The sequence below is a fragment of the Rhinatrema bivittatum genome, chromosome 1 (genome assembly GCF_901001135.1).
Source record: "Rhinatrema bivittatum chromosome 1, aRhiBiv1.1, whole genome shotgun sequence".
NCBI lineage: Eukaryota > Metazoa > Chordata > Amphibia > Gymnophiona > Rhinatrematidae > Rhinatrema > Rhinatrema bivittatum.
Genome location: NC_042615.1, coordinates 460,817,876 through 460,840,070, shown reverse-complemented (window position 1 = coordinate 460,840,070; position 22,195 = coordinate 460,817,876). Strand labels below are relative to the sequence as shown.

The window sequence follows — 22,195 nt, the reverse complement described above, 5'->3', positions numbered from 1 at the left end:
AAAGGGGAAAAACAAAACCATTTTAAGTTCCAGGGGGAAAAAAAAAAAGAGCCATAGTGAGTAACTTTATGGAAAGGGTTTGGGGTGATAGGAATGACAAAAAAAAAAAAAATATATATATATATATAACAAAAAACAAAATTTGAATATGAAGCTGTTAGATTTTTAGAAATTGTCAACCTGAGCTGCTGTGTTCAAAGTGAGGCTGGGCAGCAGCTTGCTTTCAGTGTTCTCTGCTTGGCATCTGTTGCCAGCATTTGCACCTGATGTTTGCCAGACTGGCCTGGGAAGTTCTCGCCTGCAAGAGCAATATCAAACCAAAATGGATGAGGCTTTTGTTTTAATGAAACTATGATCAAGGTCCTTTAAAACTAAATGCCGGCTCCCTTTCAGCCCACATTCGTTAGCGTTTCTTGCTGGAGGACTCTGGCAAGGGCTGCGGCCGCTGGCACAGCCTGGCAACAATTTACCTTCCATGGCGAACCTTTAACAGCAGGAATGACTTTTAATTAATAAGGGTTTTTAAACGATCACATTTTAATGCTCCACTGATGCATTTTTGGAGTTACTAATCTCTCTGTGTTGTTTGGGACTACTGGCATGGAAAAAAAAAAAAAGAAAAAGTGGCAATTGCATGTTTGGACAGATGACACCCAGCGATTAGCAGCACTGACATCAGGTGTTGGCAGCGGGATGCTGATGCCCTCCACCGTGACACACTGGCTTGGGTTTTGCAATGAGCTGGCACAGGTTGGATTTTCTGCTCCTCTGTTTTCCCCTCGCTTCAGATTCCATGACAGATGGCAGGCTCTGCAGCCAGCTCTCTGGTCATGAAACTGCAGAAGGCACGTAGCCTGGCTAGCGGCAAGATGAAACCATGTGGGTTTGGGGGTGAATTTGCCCCAGTTCACTCCTCTCCCCCCCCAGGGTTCGGGACAGGATGATGGCAGCCTTGGCTGTTAGGGAAACACCTGGTTAGAGAGGGAGGCAAAGCCACGCTAGAGCACTGGCTTGTTCTTTAAGGTAACTCTTAACTCCGACACAGTAGGTTACAGTGAAGGTCATTCAGGCAGCCTCTGCTGGCACAACACTGAATGATCAAAGTCATAAAACTTCCTTTTTCTTTTTTTTTTTTCCTTTTTTTTATTTATACATTTACGAATACAATCTAAGAATAATTTTTTTAAAAAACATTTGTAAAATGAAAAAAAAAGTTACAAAGGAAAATTATACAAATTGAGAAGTATAACAGAAGTTACAAACAAAAGTCCACCAAACATGAGGACAGTGCAAGCGTTAAACTAAGGATCTAGCAGAAAAGTTAATCCCCCAAACAAAAGGCAAAAAAGGGATTTTATGCCAGCTGCTGTCACACCATTATCTATCCTGGGGCTGATATCAATCACCCCTCTCCCACAGAGGCAGTCACAGGTGCAGAGTTTTAGGAAGACCCTTGGGCTGGTTTATCGCTCAGAAAAAGGGTAGGTTGAGCCAGCTTGGAAAAAAACCTATATTTTAAACTTTTTTTAATTTGATTATACACTTGCATGGATATTTAAGGAAAAACATTGCACATAACTTGAGGGAGTCTCTTTTTTTCTGTGTCACCATAGCTCTTTTAAGAAAAATACTTTCTGGCCAACAAACACCTCCTGCCTATGCTTGAAAGAAAAAGGTTAAAGTGCCCAGTCTCTGTCTGGCTGTAAGACAAAGTTCACAATCAAGGTAGCAGGTGTTACTTGGAGGTCGCCAGAAATCTCCAAAAAGCTAAGTGAAGAAATCTGGGGCAAATCCAAGTGCTCCCCAGATCCTAAATCCCTCCTTGGTGGCAGAAGATAGAACAATCTCGCTGTTGGTGGAATATATTCTACTGGAATTTTTATTATCCCAAGAAGATATTTTTTTTTAAACATTTCCATAGTCAAGAATCTTTCTAATTTAGGAAAATTAATCAAGCATCAGTTTTAAGTTTAGCTAATAATGAGTGCAGAGCACAATTAGGACCCTACTCCTTACTATTCATGGTGGAAAAAATAATATTCAAATTCTGGTGTCTTCTCAATAGCAGCGCTATAAACTCCCTCTACTACCAGGGACTCTATGAAGTAACACAGAACCCTGGAAAAAACATGTAGCAAACCTGCCCTACTAACATCCAGAACTCAAACAACAACAACAACCTAGCCTATGAAAAAGCAGTCATGCAGATATTTCATCATGCCCTAGAACACCAATACATCTCCTATTGATAGGTGCAAATTGGAAAACAGCTGTACTGCTACAGAATCCCAATACAGAAAATACACACTAGCAAAATACCTCACGTCAGTCACAAATGCAAAAAATAGGCAGACCCTCACCAAATACAGAGTAAGGAATCACAGACTAGAAATAGAAAGATGCAGACAAAAAGTAAACTGGAAACCCCAAGAAGCCAGACTCTGTATGCAATGCAACACCAGAAAAATAGAAACAGAAATGTATCTCCTCCTGTCTGTGCAAAATACAAATAAGAGATGCATATTTTCCAAAGCTGACAGAGAAATCAAGGGCTTTCCACAAAAGAATGAGCAGGAAAAACTCTTTATAAACTTGGAGGAAAGTGAAGAAACAGCGGCTATAGCAGCAAAATATGTGATATCATGCCCCAGGACAGAAATGAAATCTAACCAAGGACACTATGGACCAGACATGCCCCTAATACTTTACTTTCTGTAACCTGTATCTATTTAACTTATTAATGTAACCCTTTTTCTCCATAAGGGTGGAATTAGGGGATTACACAATTCCCAGGGCTGCACACTAAATTCCCAGACCTCTTCATCTCTCTGCCATTCTCCTTGATAATTCCTGGGATGCTGGAATTCACTGGCAAGGAGGAGGTGTGCACCTCCAGGGCCCTTGGTGCGGTAGTGTGGATCAGTACCACAGTCATTCGCTCAATCCCAGTCAAACTCGCTGTTCAGCTTGTACTCATGGGTAGGAGTCCACTGGCGGAATCAGCCACACTAAATCATGGAAAGGAGTCAGCTGTGGTGTTCAGCTCAAAAAAAGATTTACTGAAGTTTGAGAAACAAACTCCAGGCTAGTATGACAAAAATCATAAATAGCATCAAAAAAACTCATCATTGCAAGAGGCACAGTCTTTTTATTCATGATGTAAGATCTTATAACTCCTCCACCTCCACGTCCTTCTGAATCAATGTCCAGACAAAAAATCTCCCCGTAAAGGGTAGAAAACTTTCTGGTCTTCCTCTAGCATGTGCTAGAAGGGAAGAAACTCCAAAAATCACTCTCTCATCAGATGGTACAAAACTTTTTCCAAAATAGCAGTTTCCAGCAGTTTCAACCCACTTTTGCACTGGTCATGGGAATGCAACCACCATCAGCCCCTCCAACAAGGGGGAAAACTGGCCCTTGTGTTAGGAACCGGTCAAAGACAGAATAAACTCCAAGCGCTCAAAAATCTCCCAATAATACTTCAGTGGAAGGCTTTATAACCTCCTCTCACCAAAATCACCTCCTCTCTCTTTTCCATCCAAAAAGGGGTCTCCCTTTGAGCATGCTCGGGAGAGAATATATAGGCTCACTGAGCCCATCCCAAGAAGGGGATGGTGAAAAGGATAGGGAGGATCTTAAAAAATTCAAAACCCCAAAGTCAGGCAAGGGCATATTTAGTGATGGATTCAGTATCCCGTCGCATCAGTATTTTATAATTTGTTCATTTTTTGGTACCCTTAACATTCTATATATTGCTTTGGCAATGCATGTAGAATTGTCATGCCCCTAAAGTTATCTGAATTTATATTCTCTACATTCCTGTTGAAGCTCTTCCACGTTGGTATTCAAGGAGTCCAGCCTTTGATTACAACCTAATAAACCAGCTTCTTGAGCAGAAATCTTCTCATTAATAAGTTGTCTCATCCCTGCACCCCCCCCCCCCCTCCCCGTGATGGCAGACAAAGAGTTGGCAGATGGTGGCTGGAAGTGGAAGGAGATTTCAGCACGATGATTCCATCTGCTGACCCCACTATAGAACCGAGACGGAGAAGTAAGGAGAAGAACATGCCCTACCACAGCCATCAAGTGGGAAGAGTTAAGGAGCAGGCAGAGCCAGCTCTAGGCTAACAGGAGCCCTGTGCGAAAAATCTAAATTGGTCTTCCCCCTAACTCTCTCCCACCCCTGTGAAAAATGCAACGTACAGCAGCTCCAGCAGAGTATTCTTCCTACCTCTGTCCAGCATCCTCCTCTCTCTCTCTCTCTCGCCCCCTTCTTGCTGAGCAGCAGCATCCTCGCTTCTCCTTCCCCTGCCAGCAGCTTCCCCCTCTTTCCCTCCACTCGCCCTCTACCGAGCGTTCCCCTGTCTCTCCCTGAGTCCCTGCTCTCCTGTCCCCCCCAACCAATCGCCAAGTCCCTTCTAACCCATCCCCCACCTATTGCTGACTTTGTTCTCCTCGCCCCACTCTCCCCAGCACCAATCACTGAATCCACCCCCATCAACTGCTGCATCTCAGGTCTCTCCTCCCCCACCAATTACTCAGTCCCCGATTTCATCCCCTCCACCACCAACTGCACCTACTAATTGCTGAATTTCCATGCTCCCCCCCCCCCCCCCCCCCTCAATCGCCGGGTTTCCATCTCCATCCTGCCCAGAGCTTCAAACATCTTCCTTCCATTACCACCAGCACCTTTACTACTCACTTCCCGGCTTCCCCTTCCCCCCCGCAGCCCGTCCCCAGTGCTGGCGCTTCTTCTGCACTCCTCTTCATGCCAGCGCTGGCCTCTCCCTGGTCAAACCACCGATTTCTGGTTTGAACCACTGGAGAGAGGCCAGTGCCAGCAAGAGGAGGAGAGGCTTAACAGAGGCCACCAGTACAGGGCAAGGCAGGGTAAGCCTGGGAGGTGAGAAACAGAGGCACCAGGCGCTAGGATAGTAGGGTCGACGGATTTTTAGAGGGGGAATTTATCTCTCCCTCCCATCCCCTTGCAGTGAGATGTGTGACTGGATGACATCCTGAGCCCCTTTTCTTCCTGTCCTCAAGCCAGTTTTACAAGTAGGCATGTGGAGTGCCCCCTGCCACCTACACAGGTCACACATCCCAAAAACAAGCCCGGAGAGCAGGCACGCAGAGAGGCAGCAGGTATTAAGAGAAGTCCGAAGAAGTCAAACGTAGAGCCCCATAGTAACCTGGAGGGATTCTGAGAGCCAGGGAAAAGGCCCTGCATATGTCAACCTCTGTCTTTTCCATTATTCCATGGATTCAACAGAAGGAAATATACTATTTGTCAAATTATCAGTACTCATCAAGTTTTGTACTAGTAAACTAATTTCATTTTGGAACAACGCTCTCTCAGGCTGGTGCAGTAATCTGGGCGTTAAGAAAATATGATTTCGGTGCACATTTTTAATGCCCAGTTTTAAATCTTTTTTTTTTAATTCCCGATGCAGTAAGCTAATTGTATGCAAAAGCACCAGGAGTTTAAAAGAAGCACGCCGAGTCTGAAATGTGCGTTTGGGCACAGGTCGAACACACATTTTAACTCAGGAAGGGGGGAGGCCACATCCCTGACAGGCCAATGCGGGGCGACCCTGACTATACTGTTAGCCCCCACCCCCGCCACGTATCCGGCTAAGTGGCAGCGGTAAGTCCGATAAGTCCAGAATTCCTTTTTTAAACTTTGTCCATTTTTAGAGGGCTTTAAGTTGCACTGGAAACTTAACGCCATCTCTGACCCTGGAATTAATTTTCCAGCGCTAAGAAAAACTGTGTTTGGACAGCGCAGCTCCCTGAATTGAGGAGTACTGCTTAATACCCTTCATTGCATGGGATTTCAGTGTGAAGGCGCGAAGCAGTACTTTCATTTTAGAATGCACATTTTGTGAGCGTAAAACTCCTTGCTGCATCAGTAAGGTTTACGTTCCCAAAATGAACATTCAAATGCAGACCAAGCTGTGTGTTGGCCAGAACGCAACTTTCTGCATTGGCCTGTCTGTTTGGCTGGTGGTTACTTCTGGACTGTACAAAGGCCACAATAGCCCTAAGGGCCCGGCAGAATTGCATCCCCCCCTTTATGAGGGTAATTTTCAGAGGCAGCCTGTAGCTTACAGCCTATGCAAGCAGATTTTTAAAGGGAAATGCACTGCAGGCCGATACAAAAGGGATGCTTTTCCCTGCAGTATGAAAGAGGAAGCATTGAAAAGCATGTAAGGCAAAGGAGGCACTGAAATTTCAAAATGAAACCGGCCTGCATACTTTCACCAGCCTGCCCCCGCCCTCCCCCATACACACACTCAGTGCTGCCTCTTTTCCCCCTGAGGGCCTGGGGCAGTTTTTAAAGGAGGGGGGTTTCTGAAGGTAACCACCTGTTTGCCCACAGAAATCCCTTGTACAACTGCCCTATGTAAGGGAATCCCCTCCTCCAAAAAAAAAATTGTTCTCCTTACTAAAGTAGTTGCCCCTGGTAGATGGAGGATCATTGGGGGGGTCAACAGCCCCTGCCCCTGTGAATGATGTGTTTCACGAGGTTTGACACTCCCCAGTGCCCATGTGAGTACAGGGAGAAGTCAGTCTGCCGTCCGCAGGCTGAGGGTGCCACCTCTTCACAGATTTATGCTGGCGTGGAGTCTTTCCCCTCCACAGGGAAAGGACCAGGAATAGGCCCCTTTCTCTTTGACAGATCAGTGCCAAGAAGAAGTGCTCCTGTCCTGGAAAGCTGGCTGGAGCTCAAGGTCCAGGTTCCCAGCTCTTAAAAGGAGAAAGGAGTCTTTGGGGGGGGGTGGGTGTTCAAGAGAGTGAATTCCTGAAAGGGAGCTTTAAGTCCAGATTCCTCTTCTGCGCAAAAATGAGATATTTGCAGAAAAGAAAGGATTATCCTTGTTGGGGAGTTCAGAGAGAAAACGGCCCCAGCTGAGGAAGCCCTGCAGTAAGAGCATTGATCTTTGTGGGAGTCAAAAGGGAAGAGTGCCTGGCAGACAGAGGGTCCAAAGAGTTTCTGACTGACAAAAGGAATCAGCCAGAGGCTCAACTAAGGTTGTGAAGTTACTAAGAGAGAGAGGCGGGCTCCATCTAGAACAAGTACCCAGGGAGATCCTAGAGAGGAGAGTTCCTGCCTCAGTGAGCTTACCTACTAAGAGTGTGCAACATTATGCTATGGTGAGAGACTGAGATATTTTTTTCTTGTGTCTTTGGATTTTATTTGCTGAACTATTTTGGTGCATTGGACCTTCAGTGTGCTGTCTGGATTTTGTTCCTGCCATCAGAAACCAGTAAAGACTAGTATTTGAACATCAGATTTGGTGCCAGCTTGGCCAGCTGTAATGGACTGGTATGAGGAAGAGCACCAGAAGAGAGGAAAACAGTAAGGGTCCCCCTCATCCAGAAAGTACTCAGGAAGCATGGATGCTGCCATGGCCCATGACCCTCCCAGTGAACGCCTGTGTCTGTATCCAGATCAGTGCAGGGGGCTACACCTACATATAAAATATCCCTTGAAGAAACAAAACACAAAACACATGATGAAACTCTTAGAACTTTTCAAAGAAATGTCGAATTGTTTCTCAGCCCTGAAAGCATCCGAGAGTTTTCCCCATCCATCGCACTAATAGCACCGCCCATACATAAATATTTGCCAAAAGCTACAACTTGACACAAAGGTTAAACGCTATTTTTGATTTCTGGAAACATAAGCAGCCGTTGTGAACTATAAGAACTGTAGAGTCTCTGTATTCAGTAAACCCTGAAGCCCTCTTGAGCAAACCAAAGGCAATAGAACTTGAAAGATTCGTCTTCAGTCCTGGCAGGCCCAGATTTAGGTTGGGGTAACCTAGGCAACTGCCTTGGGCACCAAATACCTGAGCCGAAGAGGATCCTTTTCCCACTTATTTTAGGGTGGTGTTCCAGTGTCACGTCAAAGAGACACCACCATGGCCCTCTGGCCCAACACCCCCATCCCCTGCTTTCCCTGGGAATGAATTTCCCGGCTCTCTGAGCTCTAAGAGGGGACTCCTACCCTTATCCTCTGGCCCTGCCTATGGGCGCCCAAATCTTAAATGCAGCCCTGAACCCAAGTACTTTTCTGAAAGCTGGAATCTTTGTATTTTGTGATATCTTTTATTGGGCTAACAAAAAAAGAAGTTGAAGTACACAAGTTCCCTTCTTCCAAAGTTCATGCACTACAACATCTGTTTTCTTTTCACCCGAAATAGTGTCATAGCCCTCGAAGATTCCAGTTTTCTCCCAGACTAATAGGGGCTTTTAGAAATGCATTCTGTCCTATAACTGGAAACACAGTATCTTTTTTTTCTGATCTCTTCATACACCAATATAATGCTTCTAGCTTATCCAAGGCAAGAAGATACCACAGGGAAACTTGACTTGAGTTAGAGAGCCACACCAGGGTGAACCCTTGAGTAAAGGTGTGTGTGTTATTTCATTTCTGTAGATGGTGAAACCAGAACACATGCTGAAGGCTGCCTTGCCTCTCTTTGCTAGATTCCTTGTCAGCAACGGGCTGTGGAGCAAGCATGGAACCTTTGAAATCACTCTGGAGAGCACAGATCAAGCCATTCCAGACGTGTCCAGGAACAAGGGTTTGCGGTTGGTGGAAGGTGCCATGGCCCTCATCTCTCCTGACATTCTGCAGCTTTCTGACCCAGACACTCCACCTCACAATCTCACCTACCTCTTGGAGCAACTCCCACAGCATGGCCAGCTGTACAGGGGCGGATCCGTGCTCCTTCAGCGCCGCTTCACTCAGCAAGATGTGGACAGCATGGACATAGCCTACAAACATGGAGGCGGGGACGCCCAGATTGACAGGTTCACCTTCACTGCGATGGACGGCAGTAACCACGGCTTTACTGTAGATGGGAAGGTGCAGGCTGGGCCAGTGGCATTCACTATTCAGGCAAGTATGGTCTTCCATTCTGTTTGCTTTTCCACCAAGCAGCCTGTGGGTGTTCATAGATTACTAATAAAAGCATTGGGTTTTGCAGCTCACATTTTTGGTAGTTTGCAAAAAAAAAAAATAAAAAAGACATATAAATGAATAAAAATATACAGTGCCAAGGTATGCCCACAGGCTGTGCTCTTGTTCGGTTACACTTGTTATTCCCTAGTTCCATGTAAACCGGCCTGATGTGAATTTTATTCATGAAGTCCGGTATAGAAATATATTCTAAATAAATAAATAAATAAAATACAGCAGCACTTAATTTAATAGCTGAAGAATCGGTCTGTATTTTTTTTTTTTTTTTTGCAAATCCTAGTCAAAGGTCTGAACTTCCCTGTATGAATGTCTACAAGTTCTTTTTTATTTTGTATTTTGTTGCCTCAATGTTATGCGTTTGGTGGATATTCTGACAAGGGAAAATGCTAGAGTTTGGGATGTCTTGGTTGTTTGATTGTTACTGGCAGCTCCAATGTCCTTCAGGATAGGAACGGAGGGGCAGTAGATCTCCAAATGTCAGCGCATCCTTGAAAAGGACGCTTAAAGGACTACTCACACTACCAACTGGAAACAAACAGTGGAAGAAAAAAGGAAAAGGGAAGGTAGGATCACCAGGGAGAGCTAAAACCCAATAGCCTCAGTTGTGAATGCTCAGGGTCTTTCCTGGTATTGTTCTGCTGTGAGGAAGCTCACAGCAGTATCTCATTTCCATAGATACCAGCTGTTGTGCAGCCCTACTGAGGCAACTGATCCAAACTGGGGAGGAAAGGGAACACAATGTGACACCAGTTTGATGTTTATTATCCTCTCGGGGTTGTTTTTATCATGTCACTTTGAGCATTTTGGTGCATGGCCACGGAGCTTAACAACAGAGAGGGTTTGTGCTGCCATAGTAATGCTCTTCGGATGAGTGAAATAGGCTGCAGGTCGGGCCAAGTAATTAAACAGATTAACTAGATTCTCAGGATTTTGCATTTCAGTCTTTTTTTATTTTATTCTAATACCCTGATCTGCCATTGCTGTCCTGCTACTTCCACTGAGGTCACAAGCTGGAGTTTCTGGATGCCAGTGTATGTGGATTATAGTTTTTAACAGGGCTCCTAAGCAGCCCAGGTACCCATGTACCTGTGGTCATTTAAATTCTACCCAGTCGGTTCTGAAAAGGCATCTATGTCCAGTTGGAAATCTGCACAAGTAGTTTCTGCTTTCTGAGCATGGAGTTCACATGGCTAAAGTGGAACCCCCAGACTGAAGCCTAAACTTTGTCATTAGAGCCTGTAACTTCTGGAAGTGCTGGCTCTTCCAGAGAAGGGCCAGCTGTTTCCTCTGGTCAGGAGAGGGAGTAACCTGACCGCTGTTTCCGCCTCCTAGTATGCCCTCTTCCTCCAGCTCTACAGCTGTCAGGCAAGCTAACACTCGGGCCAATACAGTACAGTGTGCTCCGACGGAGCGCACTGTTAATCCTCTATTGGACACGCGTCTTCGACGTGCTAGCATTACCCCTTATTCAGTAAGGGGCCGAAAACACGCGTCCAACCCCCCCCCAAACCTAATACTGCCCGCATCATGCAAATGCATGTTGATAGCCCTATTAGGTATTCCCACGCGATTCAGAAAACAAAATGTGCAGCCAAGCCGCACATTTTGCTTTCAGAAATTAGCGCCTACCCAAAGGTAGGCGCTAATTTCTTTGGGCACTGGAAAAGTGCACAGAAAAGCAGTAAAACCAGACACTCAATTTTGCCGGCGTCCGAATTCCGAGCCCGTGGCTGTCAGCGGGCTCGAGAACCGACGCCGGCAAAATTGAGCGTCGGCTGTCAAACCCGCTGACAGACGCCGCTCCGGTCCAAAAGGAGGCACTAGGGACACTAGCGCCTCCTTTTGCCTGTTTTTACCGCTGGGCCTAATTTGAATAGTGAATCGCGCGCACAGGAGAGTGGCCTGTGTGCGTGTCGGGAGAGCGGGCGTTCGCCCGCTCTCCCGTGGACTTTACTGTATCGGCCCGACTGTAAACTGAAGGATTTGAAGAAAAAGGCCTGGGAACTGGTCTTGGGGTGGGAGGGGGGGAGGTGACAGTGACCTGAGAAAAAAATGACATAAGGCAGATAGCACCCTGGGGGGAAGGGATGACAGTGACGAGAGAGGGACTGGTCTGGGGGAGGGATGATTGTGACGAGAGAGGGACTGGTCTGGGGGAGGGGTAACTGGTGAGACACTGGTCTGGGGAGGGATGACAGTGACTGGTAAGAGAGAGCCTGTCTAGAGGAGGGGTGACAGTGACTCATGAGTGAGACTGAGGATCAACAAAGTAGGATGGATGCCAATGTCCTTAAAAGTACTTTATTTTGATGGAGACAAATAGCATTAAAATTGGAGAGGGTACCTGTGTGAGTGTGTATGAGAGGGTGCCTGTATATGTGTGTTTATGAGTGAATGTCTGTGTGTGTGTTTGAGTAAGTGGTGTATGTGCTTGAGGGGGGTGCCTGTTGTGTATGAGAGTTTATGACAGGGTACCAGTGCGTGAGTGTGTGTATATGAAAAGGTATGTATGTGTGAGTGTGTATGTGTGTGTGTATGAGTGGGTGTCTGTTTCTGTAGGCCTCTGTATGTGTGCCTGCCTGGGTGTGTGAGATTGCCTATATATGTGTGTGAGAGAGATTAAAGTTTATGCACCCTCTTCCAATCTACTATAATTTCAGGATTGCTTCCAAGTATGGAGAGTGGGGGATTTTTTTTTGAATAAACATAATTACCATTACAATATGGTAAACCTCCCATACCAAAACAATCCTAACTGCCAGCACTCAAACAGTAACAATCTTATCTATGAAAATGTAACACTGCACATATTACACCAGGCCCTAGAATACCAATACACTTCCTATTATGAAAGCAGAACAAATCAGACTGCTATAGATCACTACAGATAAATTATATGGCCACACCTTGGTCACTCAAGGAGAACACAGACAGACCCTCACCAAATACAGAATAAAGAGACCAGAAAGTATAAATAGAAACACGCTAAGAAGAACTGAACTGGAACCCACAACAAGCCAGCCTCTATAAGCAGAGCAACAATGGAAAAACAGAAATATTACCATTCTTCATAAAACATTAAAAAGTAAAATCAAGAAATATGAAACCACTCATTATAGTAAAATTAGTCATAAAAAGAATAAATATTTCAAACCAGTTAACAAATAGAATAACCAAAAATTCCCAAACACCAATAAAATATTTCAAAACATCTGATGAATAAAAATGGCTGAAAGATATATTGTCACTGACACTCTTTGCCAGCTTCCTAGCAAGAGTGTCAGTGATTATCTGCCACTCCTTTAGGACCGCGGACTCCTGCCCCCCTTCCCCAGCATTACAAATCACCTACACCACACCATAGGGAAGGAGGGCGCCATTTCATCCCTCGAATCAGGCAGCAGATGGCCTTGAGCCGCCCCTGGCTGGCATTAGTAGCATGGGATCTGTTTAATGTTTGGGTACTTGCCAGGTACTTGTGACTTGGAGACAGGATACTGGGCTTGCTGGACCCTTGGTCTGACTCAGTATGGCACATCTTATGTTATGGACCCTGTTTTACGGCACATGTGGATCACATCGGAGAGTGTCGTGGGAAGATTCGTGCTGTAAGTCCTGTGCGAATGAGCAAAGGAGGAGGCCAAGGCAGGATTCCTCAGCTGTGGGAGAGTCCACAGTGGCAGGGTTGTTGGGCCAAGCCGTTCCCATCAGAGAATCAGCTACTGCGGCAGGAGCGGCTGCCGTCTGATTCCCCAGGAAGGCAGGCACTGTGGATCCAGGACTTTCTACTCTGGTTCTTGCCTTTTTTGGGGTAGGAGTGTGGCCTCCAAGTGGTCAATGCAACAGTGAGAGTAGCAGATGGTTCGTCTGCCTCAGGGAGAAAGGGAAATAATTGCCCTGAGGAGAAAGTGTGGAAAAGACTTATGTGGAAGTAAAGCTGGGGCTGCAAAGGTTCTGAGATAGTAACAAAGAAGAGTAATAGTGTAACATCTGGGGAAACAAAGAAGAGAGTATGACCAATGAAGTGACTATGGAAATGGACAGTGATTTGAACCTGATGTTTTTCCTATTAATTATAATGTGTTTTAAAATATATTTTCTATTTTTGAGAGCTCAGTTGAGGTGTGGGCATTGGAAGTTTTGTGAGTGTCCTTGGCCCAGTTTGGGCTTTGCAGAAGGTCCTGTCCCCCCCCCCCCCCCCCCAGCCCACGGTACCTGGAAATTTTGAGAGTTTCCCCACCCTGCCTGAGCTGATCTGATGCTCCCCAGAGCTGGGAAGGTGGGGGGGGGGGGGGGTGCGGGTAACAAAATGGCACCCCCCACGTGGGACCGTGGCTGGGTGAGGATTACTTGTGTTCCATATGTTTTTGCTAAACCGAAGTGATTTTGATACTGAAAGAGTTAAGCACACGTGTCCCACAGTGGTGGGACAGTGCTCCAGATGACGCCAAGAAATATCAGATGAGGAGTTACCGCATGAGGAGAGGGAGCTTGCACCCAGTGTACAGTACAATTCTTCCAGGAGTGGTCACGGGGGAAGAGATTTCTGGGAAATGATCCCTAGTATATAATGCGTGTCTTTTAATTATAATAAAAATGTTAAAATATCAGTAATAAAGTAAAGTATATTGGGAAAACAAAAGAGGAAGCAAAAGTGCCAAGAAAACAGAAAAGTTGACATTCTGAAGAATATAGCATCACCGATGCTTCAAAAGGAAAAAGTCAAGTTAAGGAATAGATGACAAAGGGTCTCATTTATTAAGACTTTTTTCCCATGCTACATCTCTGCGAAATAAAGCTTAGTATATTGGTCTCTTAATCTCTTATCATAGTGCAATAGGGTAAAGGATCTTTCTAGAAGAATAATGTACCCCTGTCCCAATGCTGAGCCAGCACACTGACAAGCAATCATTAGTGTTCAGTTCGCACAGGTAAAGATTTCGGCCACGTTGGAGTCCTGGTATTCTTAAACCTTCCCATTCTTACTGGAGAAGTAGGAATGAGCAGACGTTTCACAGAGACCCTCCTTTCTCAATACTCACAGATACTGTCAGCCCAATATTTTTTTGCAGGCAAGTTTCTCATCTGGCATGGCCTGGATATTTACCGCCCACTGATGCTGATAGAGGTTCACATCCAAGATCCCCCAGTCCTGTGGCCGTGGTCACAGCCGTAGTATCTGCCTCTGGTTGCACAATCTTGGCCTGGTCACATAATTGCCAGGAAATGAGCAGGACCACGTCTTTCGATTCCACTCGTTACTGCTACCACTCACCCACCCTTTCCATTCTCCCCCTTCTAGTATGCTACGCTCTTATGTCCAGCTGTACAGCTCTCTGGATGTGGTGTCTCCAAATGGGTTTTGATTTGCAGGCTCTATCCTCAAGGTCTCACAGCAGACAGCGATGGCTTTGAGTAACTGCTGTCACTGTGACACTCACATTGCAAAACACACCGAGTCACTTGGTGCCAGCATCATTTCAAGGAGGGAGTGGAAGTGCAGACTCTGGAGTGTGCCTCTGAGGGAGGGAGGAATGGATGGGAAAAAATAGGTACGAAACGAATTGGAAGCAGGAGGGCAGAGAGTAGGGAAGAGTACATGGTAGGTAGAATTAGCTTTTTGGAGGGAAGAATGGAAGGAGACGCCATGGGAAGGGAGGTGAATGGAGAAAAGAAGAGAAAAGAAAAAGGAATAGAAAAAAGAACTGTATACTTCTTTTATATTTTAAAATGAAAATATTTAGGAGACAATTTTCTGCTCCTAACGGAAATTCACCCCAGGGAACACCTCCTCTCAATGTGGCTAGAAATCCAGGCATTGTTTTCTGATCCTGCCCAAAACGAGTGCGCGGGAGTGCCTCCCACAGATTTTACGGGGCCCCGTGCGTACGTTTAGCTGCGTTGAGGGAGGGGAGTCTTCAGGCACTTCACCCGTGTAAAAGGCTTTGAAACTTGCCCCCTCTTTGAAGAAATGAGCAATAAAAACTGACTCTTTGCATAGTGGGGACAATTTTTTAATTTAATGTGGAGCTTGCAGTCCTGCAGACACAACTGCAAGCACATTTTCACAGAGAAACCCTTCATGGGGTTTCCTTTGAAAATCAGGCAGGAAGGGGTTCTTGTATACGTAGCAAACACAAAATGTTCTCTGCTGCACTCAGACATGCAGGGTGCTGAGTGACAAAATGTTCATGTCTAGCATCAGAATAGAGCAGAACACCAAAGGACGACATTGGGTAGTGGTCGCCATTGCTTACACATAGCTTCCATGATTCTGTGCTCAGCCTTTTGGCTCCTCAGCTGCATGTGACTGCCCTGCAAGATTCCTCACGTAGTTTGCTGTTTTTGAATGCAGGTGGAGACTCTGGACAGAAGCGCTCCAAGGATCACTCACCTCCGCTGCCCGTCCGAGGTGGAGCGCCTGAAAGATGGCCGTTATGGCATCTACATCACCTCCAGGGCGCTGAAGGCTTCTGACCCTGACACCAAGGACGATGAGATTATTTTCGACATTGTGCGAGGCCCTCACTATGGCCACCTGGAGAATGCAACTTCAGGTTTCTTTTTCTTTGTATAAAACTTACTGGGAGATTATGGGTCTCATTTAAGGAATAGGTAAAATTGGGGCAAAAAAAAAAAAAAACAGTGTACGAAGCCTGCCAATCAGTTTGCTTGCACAATTTTAAAATGGCACATCTTTTGCCCAAGGATATAATTTCCTGCACCCTGAAAGACAGTGAGGGTTAGGGAAAGCACAAAAAATAGGAAAAGCTGTGGGAGAGACAGAGAAGTAGGAGAGGAGCGAAATACTGGGCGTGTAGGCACCACTGACTTCTCCTGCCATCCACTACAGGCTCTTCCTACCCACTGTCACCACCTGCCTTCCTGCCACTGCTGCCCCTGACTTCTCCTCCCACTCACTGCCTTCCTCTTCTTCACAGCCGTTGGTGCAACCCGCTCTCACCCACCAGTGATGTGCTGGCTCCTCCTCCCATCCACTACTGCTGCAGTCTGCCACAAATTCCCCTCCCACTACCCAGCCACAAGTCACATTACACCGACAGTAAGCTCTGTATTCTAATGAACTGTGAAAAGAGAAAAGAAAGCCACTGCTGGAGGTGGACAGTTCATGGAAGGGCAGCACTGAACGAGGCAGGGGAGGTAGTGACAGCAGCCTGTGGGGGTGGGAAGAGTGCAATGGAGGGGACTGGAGATGAAGGACAAAGAACACTGGCGTGAAGCCAAGAGGCAGAGATAGTGAAGGTAAAAGAGATCAGATGAAGAACTAGGAAGAAAGGTGGCAAAATGAATTTATTTATTTATTTATTTCACCTTTTTTTTTCTTTTCTATTCCGCCTATATCAGAGCAGGTTTGTCTAGGTGGATAACAATGCTAAACATTCAACATAAGATTTAAAACATGCAAGACAAATCAAAATAACTCATAACAGTTCCTAATTGCAGAAAATTCTTCATCATAATCTTATAGCAGTCAATATTCAAAAGCATTTATCTAGATATCGTTTGAGTTATCCAGATAAATACTGAGTTTTCAATATCAGTACCACTTATCCAGATAAATTTTATACGGATAAATGGGAGGCATTTTGGGAGCTTACCGGGAAGGAGTCGAGTTATCCAAATAATGTATCTGGGGCACTCCATGAAGTTAGCATGTGGCACATTTAAAACTAATCGGAGAAAGTTTTTTTTCACTCAACGCACAATTAAACTCTGGAATTTGTTGCCAGAGGATGTGGTTAGTGCAGTTAGTGTAGCTGTGTTTAAAAAAGGATTGGATAAGTTCACTTAGAGAATAGCCACTGCCATTAGCAATGGTTACATGGAATAGACTTAGTTTTTGGGTACTTGCCAGGTTCTTCTTATGGCCTGGATTGGCCACTGTTGGAAACAGGATGCTGGGCTTGATGGACCCTTGGTCTGACCCAGTATGGCATTTTCTTATGTTCTAACTCTGATATTTGAAGTTAGCCAAATAAGTTTTTTGGCTAACTCTACATGAGGTCAAGTGGAGGGTTAAAATTATCCAGGAACATGTTTAACTTAACCCTAATTGGCAATATTAAAAGAATATAGTCGATTAAATTGTGAAGGTTTATAAATAAATAAATAAGACAGCCTAGTGGGCCTCCTGGCCTGATCCCCCACCTGAGTGAGACAAATGTTGGGCTCGCTGGCCTGATACCCCCTCCAGCCAAAACCTCCCAATGATTTTGCAAAAGTGAATATTAAATGGGACCAATTACTGCCCCTCCCCTGATTTGGCCAAAAATACTTACCTCAGGCCCCCTCCCCTCCTCTTTCCCCTTCCAGCACCCCAGTCCTCCTGCTCCACCTGGCACCCACCAAAACTCCTTGCACCACCAGGATTGCAGTGCACTCATACCGTGATTTCAGTGGCTCCCAGTACTGCCGTTGGAGTAATGCTCTGAGGTCAGTGCTGGAAGCGGCTGAGATCATGGTACAGCCTACTTGAGGGGTTTTGGACAGAAACATACATTGTCTTCCGCTGCCCCAGGACACTGTCATTGCAGGAGTGGTGCCTCCGCTGCCCTCTGTCCCTGCAGACCTGTGAATTCCTCCCCCATCTGATTCAGTTTCCTCCTTGCTCTCTCTCTTCTTTCCCTCCTGCTGCCCCAGCGACCCACGAACCTCAGAGCTGTGGATCCAGTACAGGTGTTTCTCTTACGACAAGGCAGAGAGTGGCCTACGCAAGGACTAAGTGAACCTGCAGTCCAGAGCTCCCACAGAGTGCAGTGTCCCCGCTCCCTCTGGGCGGGATGTGGAGCCTGTAAGCGCAGGACCGTGGGCTACCACGGTGTCCGTTCACAGTGCCCGTTTCCTTGTCAGAAGAGGAGCGCCTGTACCAGAGACACATTTCTCAGGCCTGTGGGGATGGAAAAGAGTCAGAAGCCCAGCAGGAGGGAGGCGGGATTTCAGATGGTAGGGCAGCTGGAGCAGCAGCGATGTCAGGTCGACTGGGGGACTGGAACTTTGCCTCCCCCCCTCCCAAAATGTAGCCACCTAGGCATGGGCCTAGTCTGCTTGCACGTAAGGCCAGGCCTGGTTTTAGAGAGTGCTGGGTGGGATGGGAGAGGAGGAAGAGGAGGGGCTGGAGGTAAGCTTTTTGGCTAAGTCCCAGAGAGGGGGAGGGGAGGCGGCGATTGTTCCTCTTCAACAAAAACATTTGCAAAATCTTTGGGGTATCGGGGGGGGGGGGGGGGTAGGAATCAGGGCAGCAGGTACAATATTTGTCGCTGAGTGGACCTACCGGCCAATATTTGGCCGGTAGGTCCACTCAGTTGCTTTTCTTTTTTTATTTTATAACATGCTTGCCACTTAACCCTCTAAATTCTTTGAGTATAGACAGTTAAGGTACAGTTATCCAGGTGTCGCATACCCAGGTAACTTTGAAACCGTTTCTTGGGTTTTTAAATATTGACTTGACAGTGATTAACATACTGGAGGAAAACTAGAAGCTAAATAACATTAAAATATAGAGGAAAAGCTTTCTGAAAATAGAAAAAAAGCTTTCAGCTTCTTTCAAAATATTTTGTAATCAGCAATTTCATGAAGCTCCAACAGAAGCGTATTCCACAGCATAGGCCCTGCACTGCAAAGATTCGTCAACGTGTATGCTAGTGGCGGGCAAGTTTAACAGATGGCAGCACTAAAAAATATTTTGTCCACAGATCATAGGGCAGACACAGGATAAATACTAATAAAAGATCAGTAAAGGTACTGGGGATCTTCCTATTGAAGAGCTCTTATGAATTAGTGTAACCATTTTAAAATTTGCCCACTGAACGAGCTGCAACCAAGTGCAAAGAGCACCGATGAAGCAAGGAAAACAAATCAGGCACGCATAACTAGGGTCAGAAAAATATTATCTATTATATTTTCTAAAAGGGCAATATATAACATTTGAAATTTTTTTTAATGAAATTAGGATTATTAAACTATGTACAATTAAATGTGACTATGTCACAGAGTCACAGCAGAATGTGTGTGTGGCCCCGGCTTGTGCAGCGAACCGGGAAACCGCAACTGTGTCTTTTGTGCCTTAAGAAGGAGATTCATGTGGTCTGGTCATGAGTTCTCCTCTCATGAAGGCTTTTCCTCCTATCCCGGTCACAAAAAAAAAAAAAACACCCTTTCTTAAAAACCGGAGATGATTCCTCTCACTGGTCATTTTTTTATTTTATGTCAGGATACTGTAAATTTAATATAACATGAACGCAAAGGAAACCCGTGGAGTATTGCAACCTTTCTTCCTACCAGTGAGATAGTTCCTCCTCTGGACCAAGAGAGCATTGCGAGTATGCTAAGTGATATCCTGACCTGCTTGCTTTATTGTTCATCGGGCAGGCTAAATTTTAATTTCTGAAACGCAAATCCAAATGCTTCCTGCTGCTTAAAAAAACCAAAACTGCGTGTGATGTTTCTCTTCCATTTCTTTTTCGCAGGTGGATTTATCCGAGAGAGGTTCACCCAGAAGGACTTAAATGGCAAAATAATTCTTTACATCATCAGCCCCTCCCCGGAGGTGACTTCCGACAGCCTGGAGGTTCAAATCTCGGATCCCACGGGAAACACCGCAGCTCCTCAAATGTAACTATGTTTTTAAACCGTTAAAATGCTGCAACCTCTGTGCCGGCCTGCCAGTCATTCTCGGCCTGTAGGAGCTGCTCACAGGCACAGTAAGGCCAAGCTGGTGGTTACTAACATGAAATAATCCTCTGACTAGGTCGCTGAATTATTACATCTGCATCTGTCCTTGGGGGAAACTGCCGTCACTTTTTATTTAAAAAAAAGCTGTTATAGTACATAACCTTTCAAGACTGCAGGAGCCTAGGCTTTGGAAGTTCACAGTCAGAAGATGGGAAAGTGGAAACAATAAGACTTTCTGTGTTCTTAACCCTGCAAGTCAGCGAGCCAGGAGTTAAATTTTAAAAAAAAACCAACCCTGAATTTAAGCCTCATGCAATCAAGCACAGTAAGGTCCCTTCCCTTTCCTCATGCACTGTGTTGAGTATGTCTAGTAGTGCTTTCGAAATAAGTAGCAGAACTACACCCCTTGAGCCCAAAAGCTTGATTAGACACTTAGGCCAGGTGTACAAAGCATTTTTCTCCCAGATGGAAAAAGAAAAAGAAAAAAAGCTCTTCCCTCCCCAGACACCCCCGCTTGCCTAGTCTGGTCTTTTAGAGGTAGGCTTGTTAAGGTTTTGATTAATTTCCTGCACCTTGTAATGCTGAGTTGTGACCCTTATAGAGCCAAAATAAAACCTTTTGGACAGTGTCAATGTCAGCATAGGCCTCCTCCCCTGCCCCATCCCCCCACCATGCCACCATGGCACTGGTTTGTTTCGTCTTTTTATAAAATCATCTGTGTCTAGCATTAATGTAGAACTGTGGGCCTGGGAAATATTACTCCAAATGTTTATGTCTAGATATCTTGTTTAGACTCTATTGGGATGCCTTTGTAGGCAACGAATAGCAGATTATCAAATGTTAGTTCATTTAATTAATGAATTAATGGAAAACGGGGCACTGCCCTGTTAGAGAGAGAGTTACTCTTTACAACAATGATTCCCAATCTATGGTCCGTGGACCCCTGCTGGTTTACGAGGCCATCGCAAGGGGTCTGCAGAAGACAGGAAAGGAAATAAAATAGGACTTCAGGAGGGTACAACTGGCACAGACCCCGGAGATCAGCAGCAGTGGGTGATTGAATGAGCGGCAGCCCCCGCGGGCCAAAAGTAGTAGGGATGTGAATCGTTTTTCAACGATTAAAATTATCGTCCGATAATGTTAATATCGTCTTAAATCGTTATAGAACACAATACAATAGAAATTCTAACGATTTATCGTTAAAAATCGTTAAATCGTGTTAGTGCGCACTAACGGGAGTTAGTGCGCACTAACTCCCCGTTAGTGCGCACTAACTCGATTTAGTGCGCACTAACTGAAAATGATACAAATAAACACTTTCCAGGTCACTGAAGGTCAGTTAGGAATGAATATGTGTTCCTATTGGCTGGCTGCCCTCTTATCTATTGATGTTACCACTGAGGTGATGGTTGGGGGGATGGGAAATGGAACTGGAAACTCATGAACACCAACAGAAAATGAAACAAAGTGTTCACACTTCCCAGGTCAGTAAAGGTCACTTAGGAATGAATATGTATTCCTATTGGCTGGCTGTGCTCTTATCTATTGATGTTACCAAGGTCACGTGACTAGAACTTGTTTGTTTATTATTTTTGTTAGCAGGCACGTGAAATTTGCCAATCACAGTGCATTTTAGAAAGGTGGTCCTGGCTGGAACTGTACACAGTTCAAATATATGTAATCATTGTTGGTAACTTGGTAAGTGTATTTTTTAAGTAGCCACACTGGCACCAGTATGTTTACTTTTCCTCCTACTTAACTCACTAGCTCAGCTTTGTAAGAAGGGCTTCTCTGCTTGTGTGTTGCTTTTGTTTGGTGTGAGGAGAGCAGAAACATCAGATCTTTATTCAATCTACTACAGTCATCTCTTATATTAACCTACTCAATTTTTTTTAAATGATTTTAAAAATCAGGAGGGTGGGGGATTTATTTTAAAGGGTCATGGTGGGTTTTAGGGTTGCTTTAGTGTGCTGGTTTCCCTGCCCTCCCCCCCACTGGACCCCAGGTAATATAAGGCACTTTGGGGGGGTTCGGGAGGGTGGGGGATTTATTTTAAAGGGTCGGGGTGGGTTTTAGGGTTGCTTTAGTGTGCCGGTTTCCCTGCCCTCCCCCCCCACTGGACCCCAGGTAATATAAGGCACTTTGTGGGGGTTCGGGAGGGTGGGGGATTTATTTTAAAGGGTCGGGGTGGGTTTTAGGGTTGCTTTAGTCTGCCGGTTTCCCTGCCCTCCCCCCCACTGGACCCCTGGTAATATAAGGCACTTTGGGGGGGTTCGGGAGGGTGGGGGATTTATTTTAAAGGGTCGGGGTGGGTTTTAGGGTTGCTTTAGTGTGCCGGTTTCCCTGCCCTCCCCCCCACTGGACCCCAGGTAATATAAGGCACTTTGGGGGGGTTCGGGAGGGTGGGGGATTTATTTTAAAGGGTCATGGTGGGTTTTAGGGTTGCTTTAGTGTGCTGGTTTCCCTGCCCTCCCCCCCACTGGACCCCAGGTAATATAAGGCACTTTGGGGGGG

The 22,195-nt window shown here is 45.6% G+C and overlaps 1 protein-coding gene across 2 annotated transcripts in view; it reads left to right on the top strand.

The window, feature by feature from the left end:
- Positions 1-22,195, top strand: part of FREM1 (FRAS1 related extracellular matrix 1) — a 303,886-nt gene that overhangs the window by 151,634 nt on the left and 130,057 nt on the right. The window contains exons 24-26 of one of the 2 annotated variants that reach the window (XM_029605792.1): positions 8,494-8,908; positions 15,345-15,546; positions 19,477-19,621. In XM_029605792.1, coding sequence (XP_029461652.1) covers positions 8,494-8,908; positions 15,345-15,546; positions 19,477-19,621 — 762 coding nt within the window. Of the gene's footprint in view, positions 1-8,443; positions 8,909-15,344; positions 15,547-19,476; positions 19,622-22,195 lie in introns of those variants that run through there. The other variant, XM_029605799.1, reaches the window with a different exon arrangement.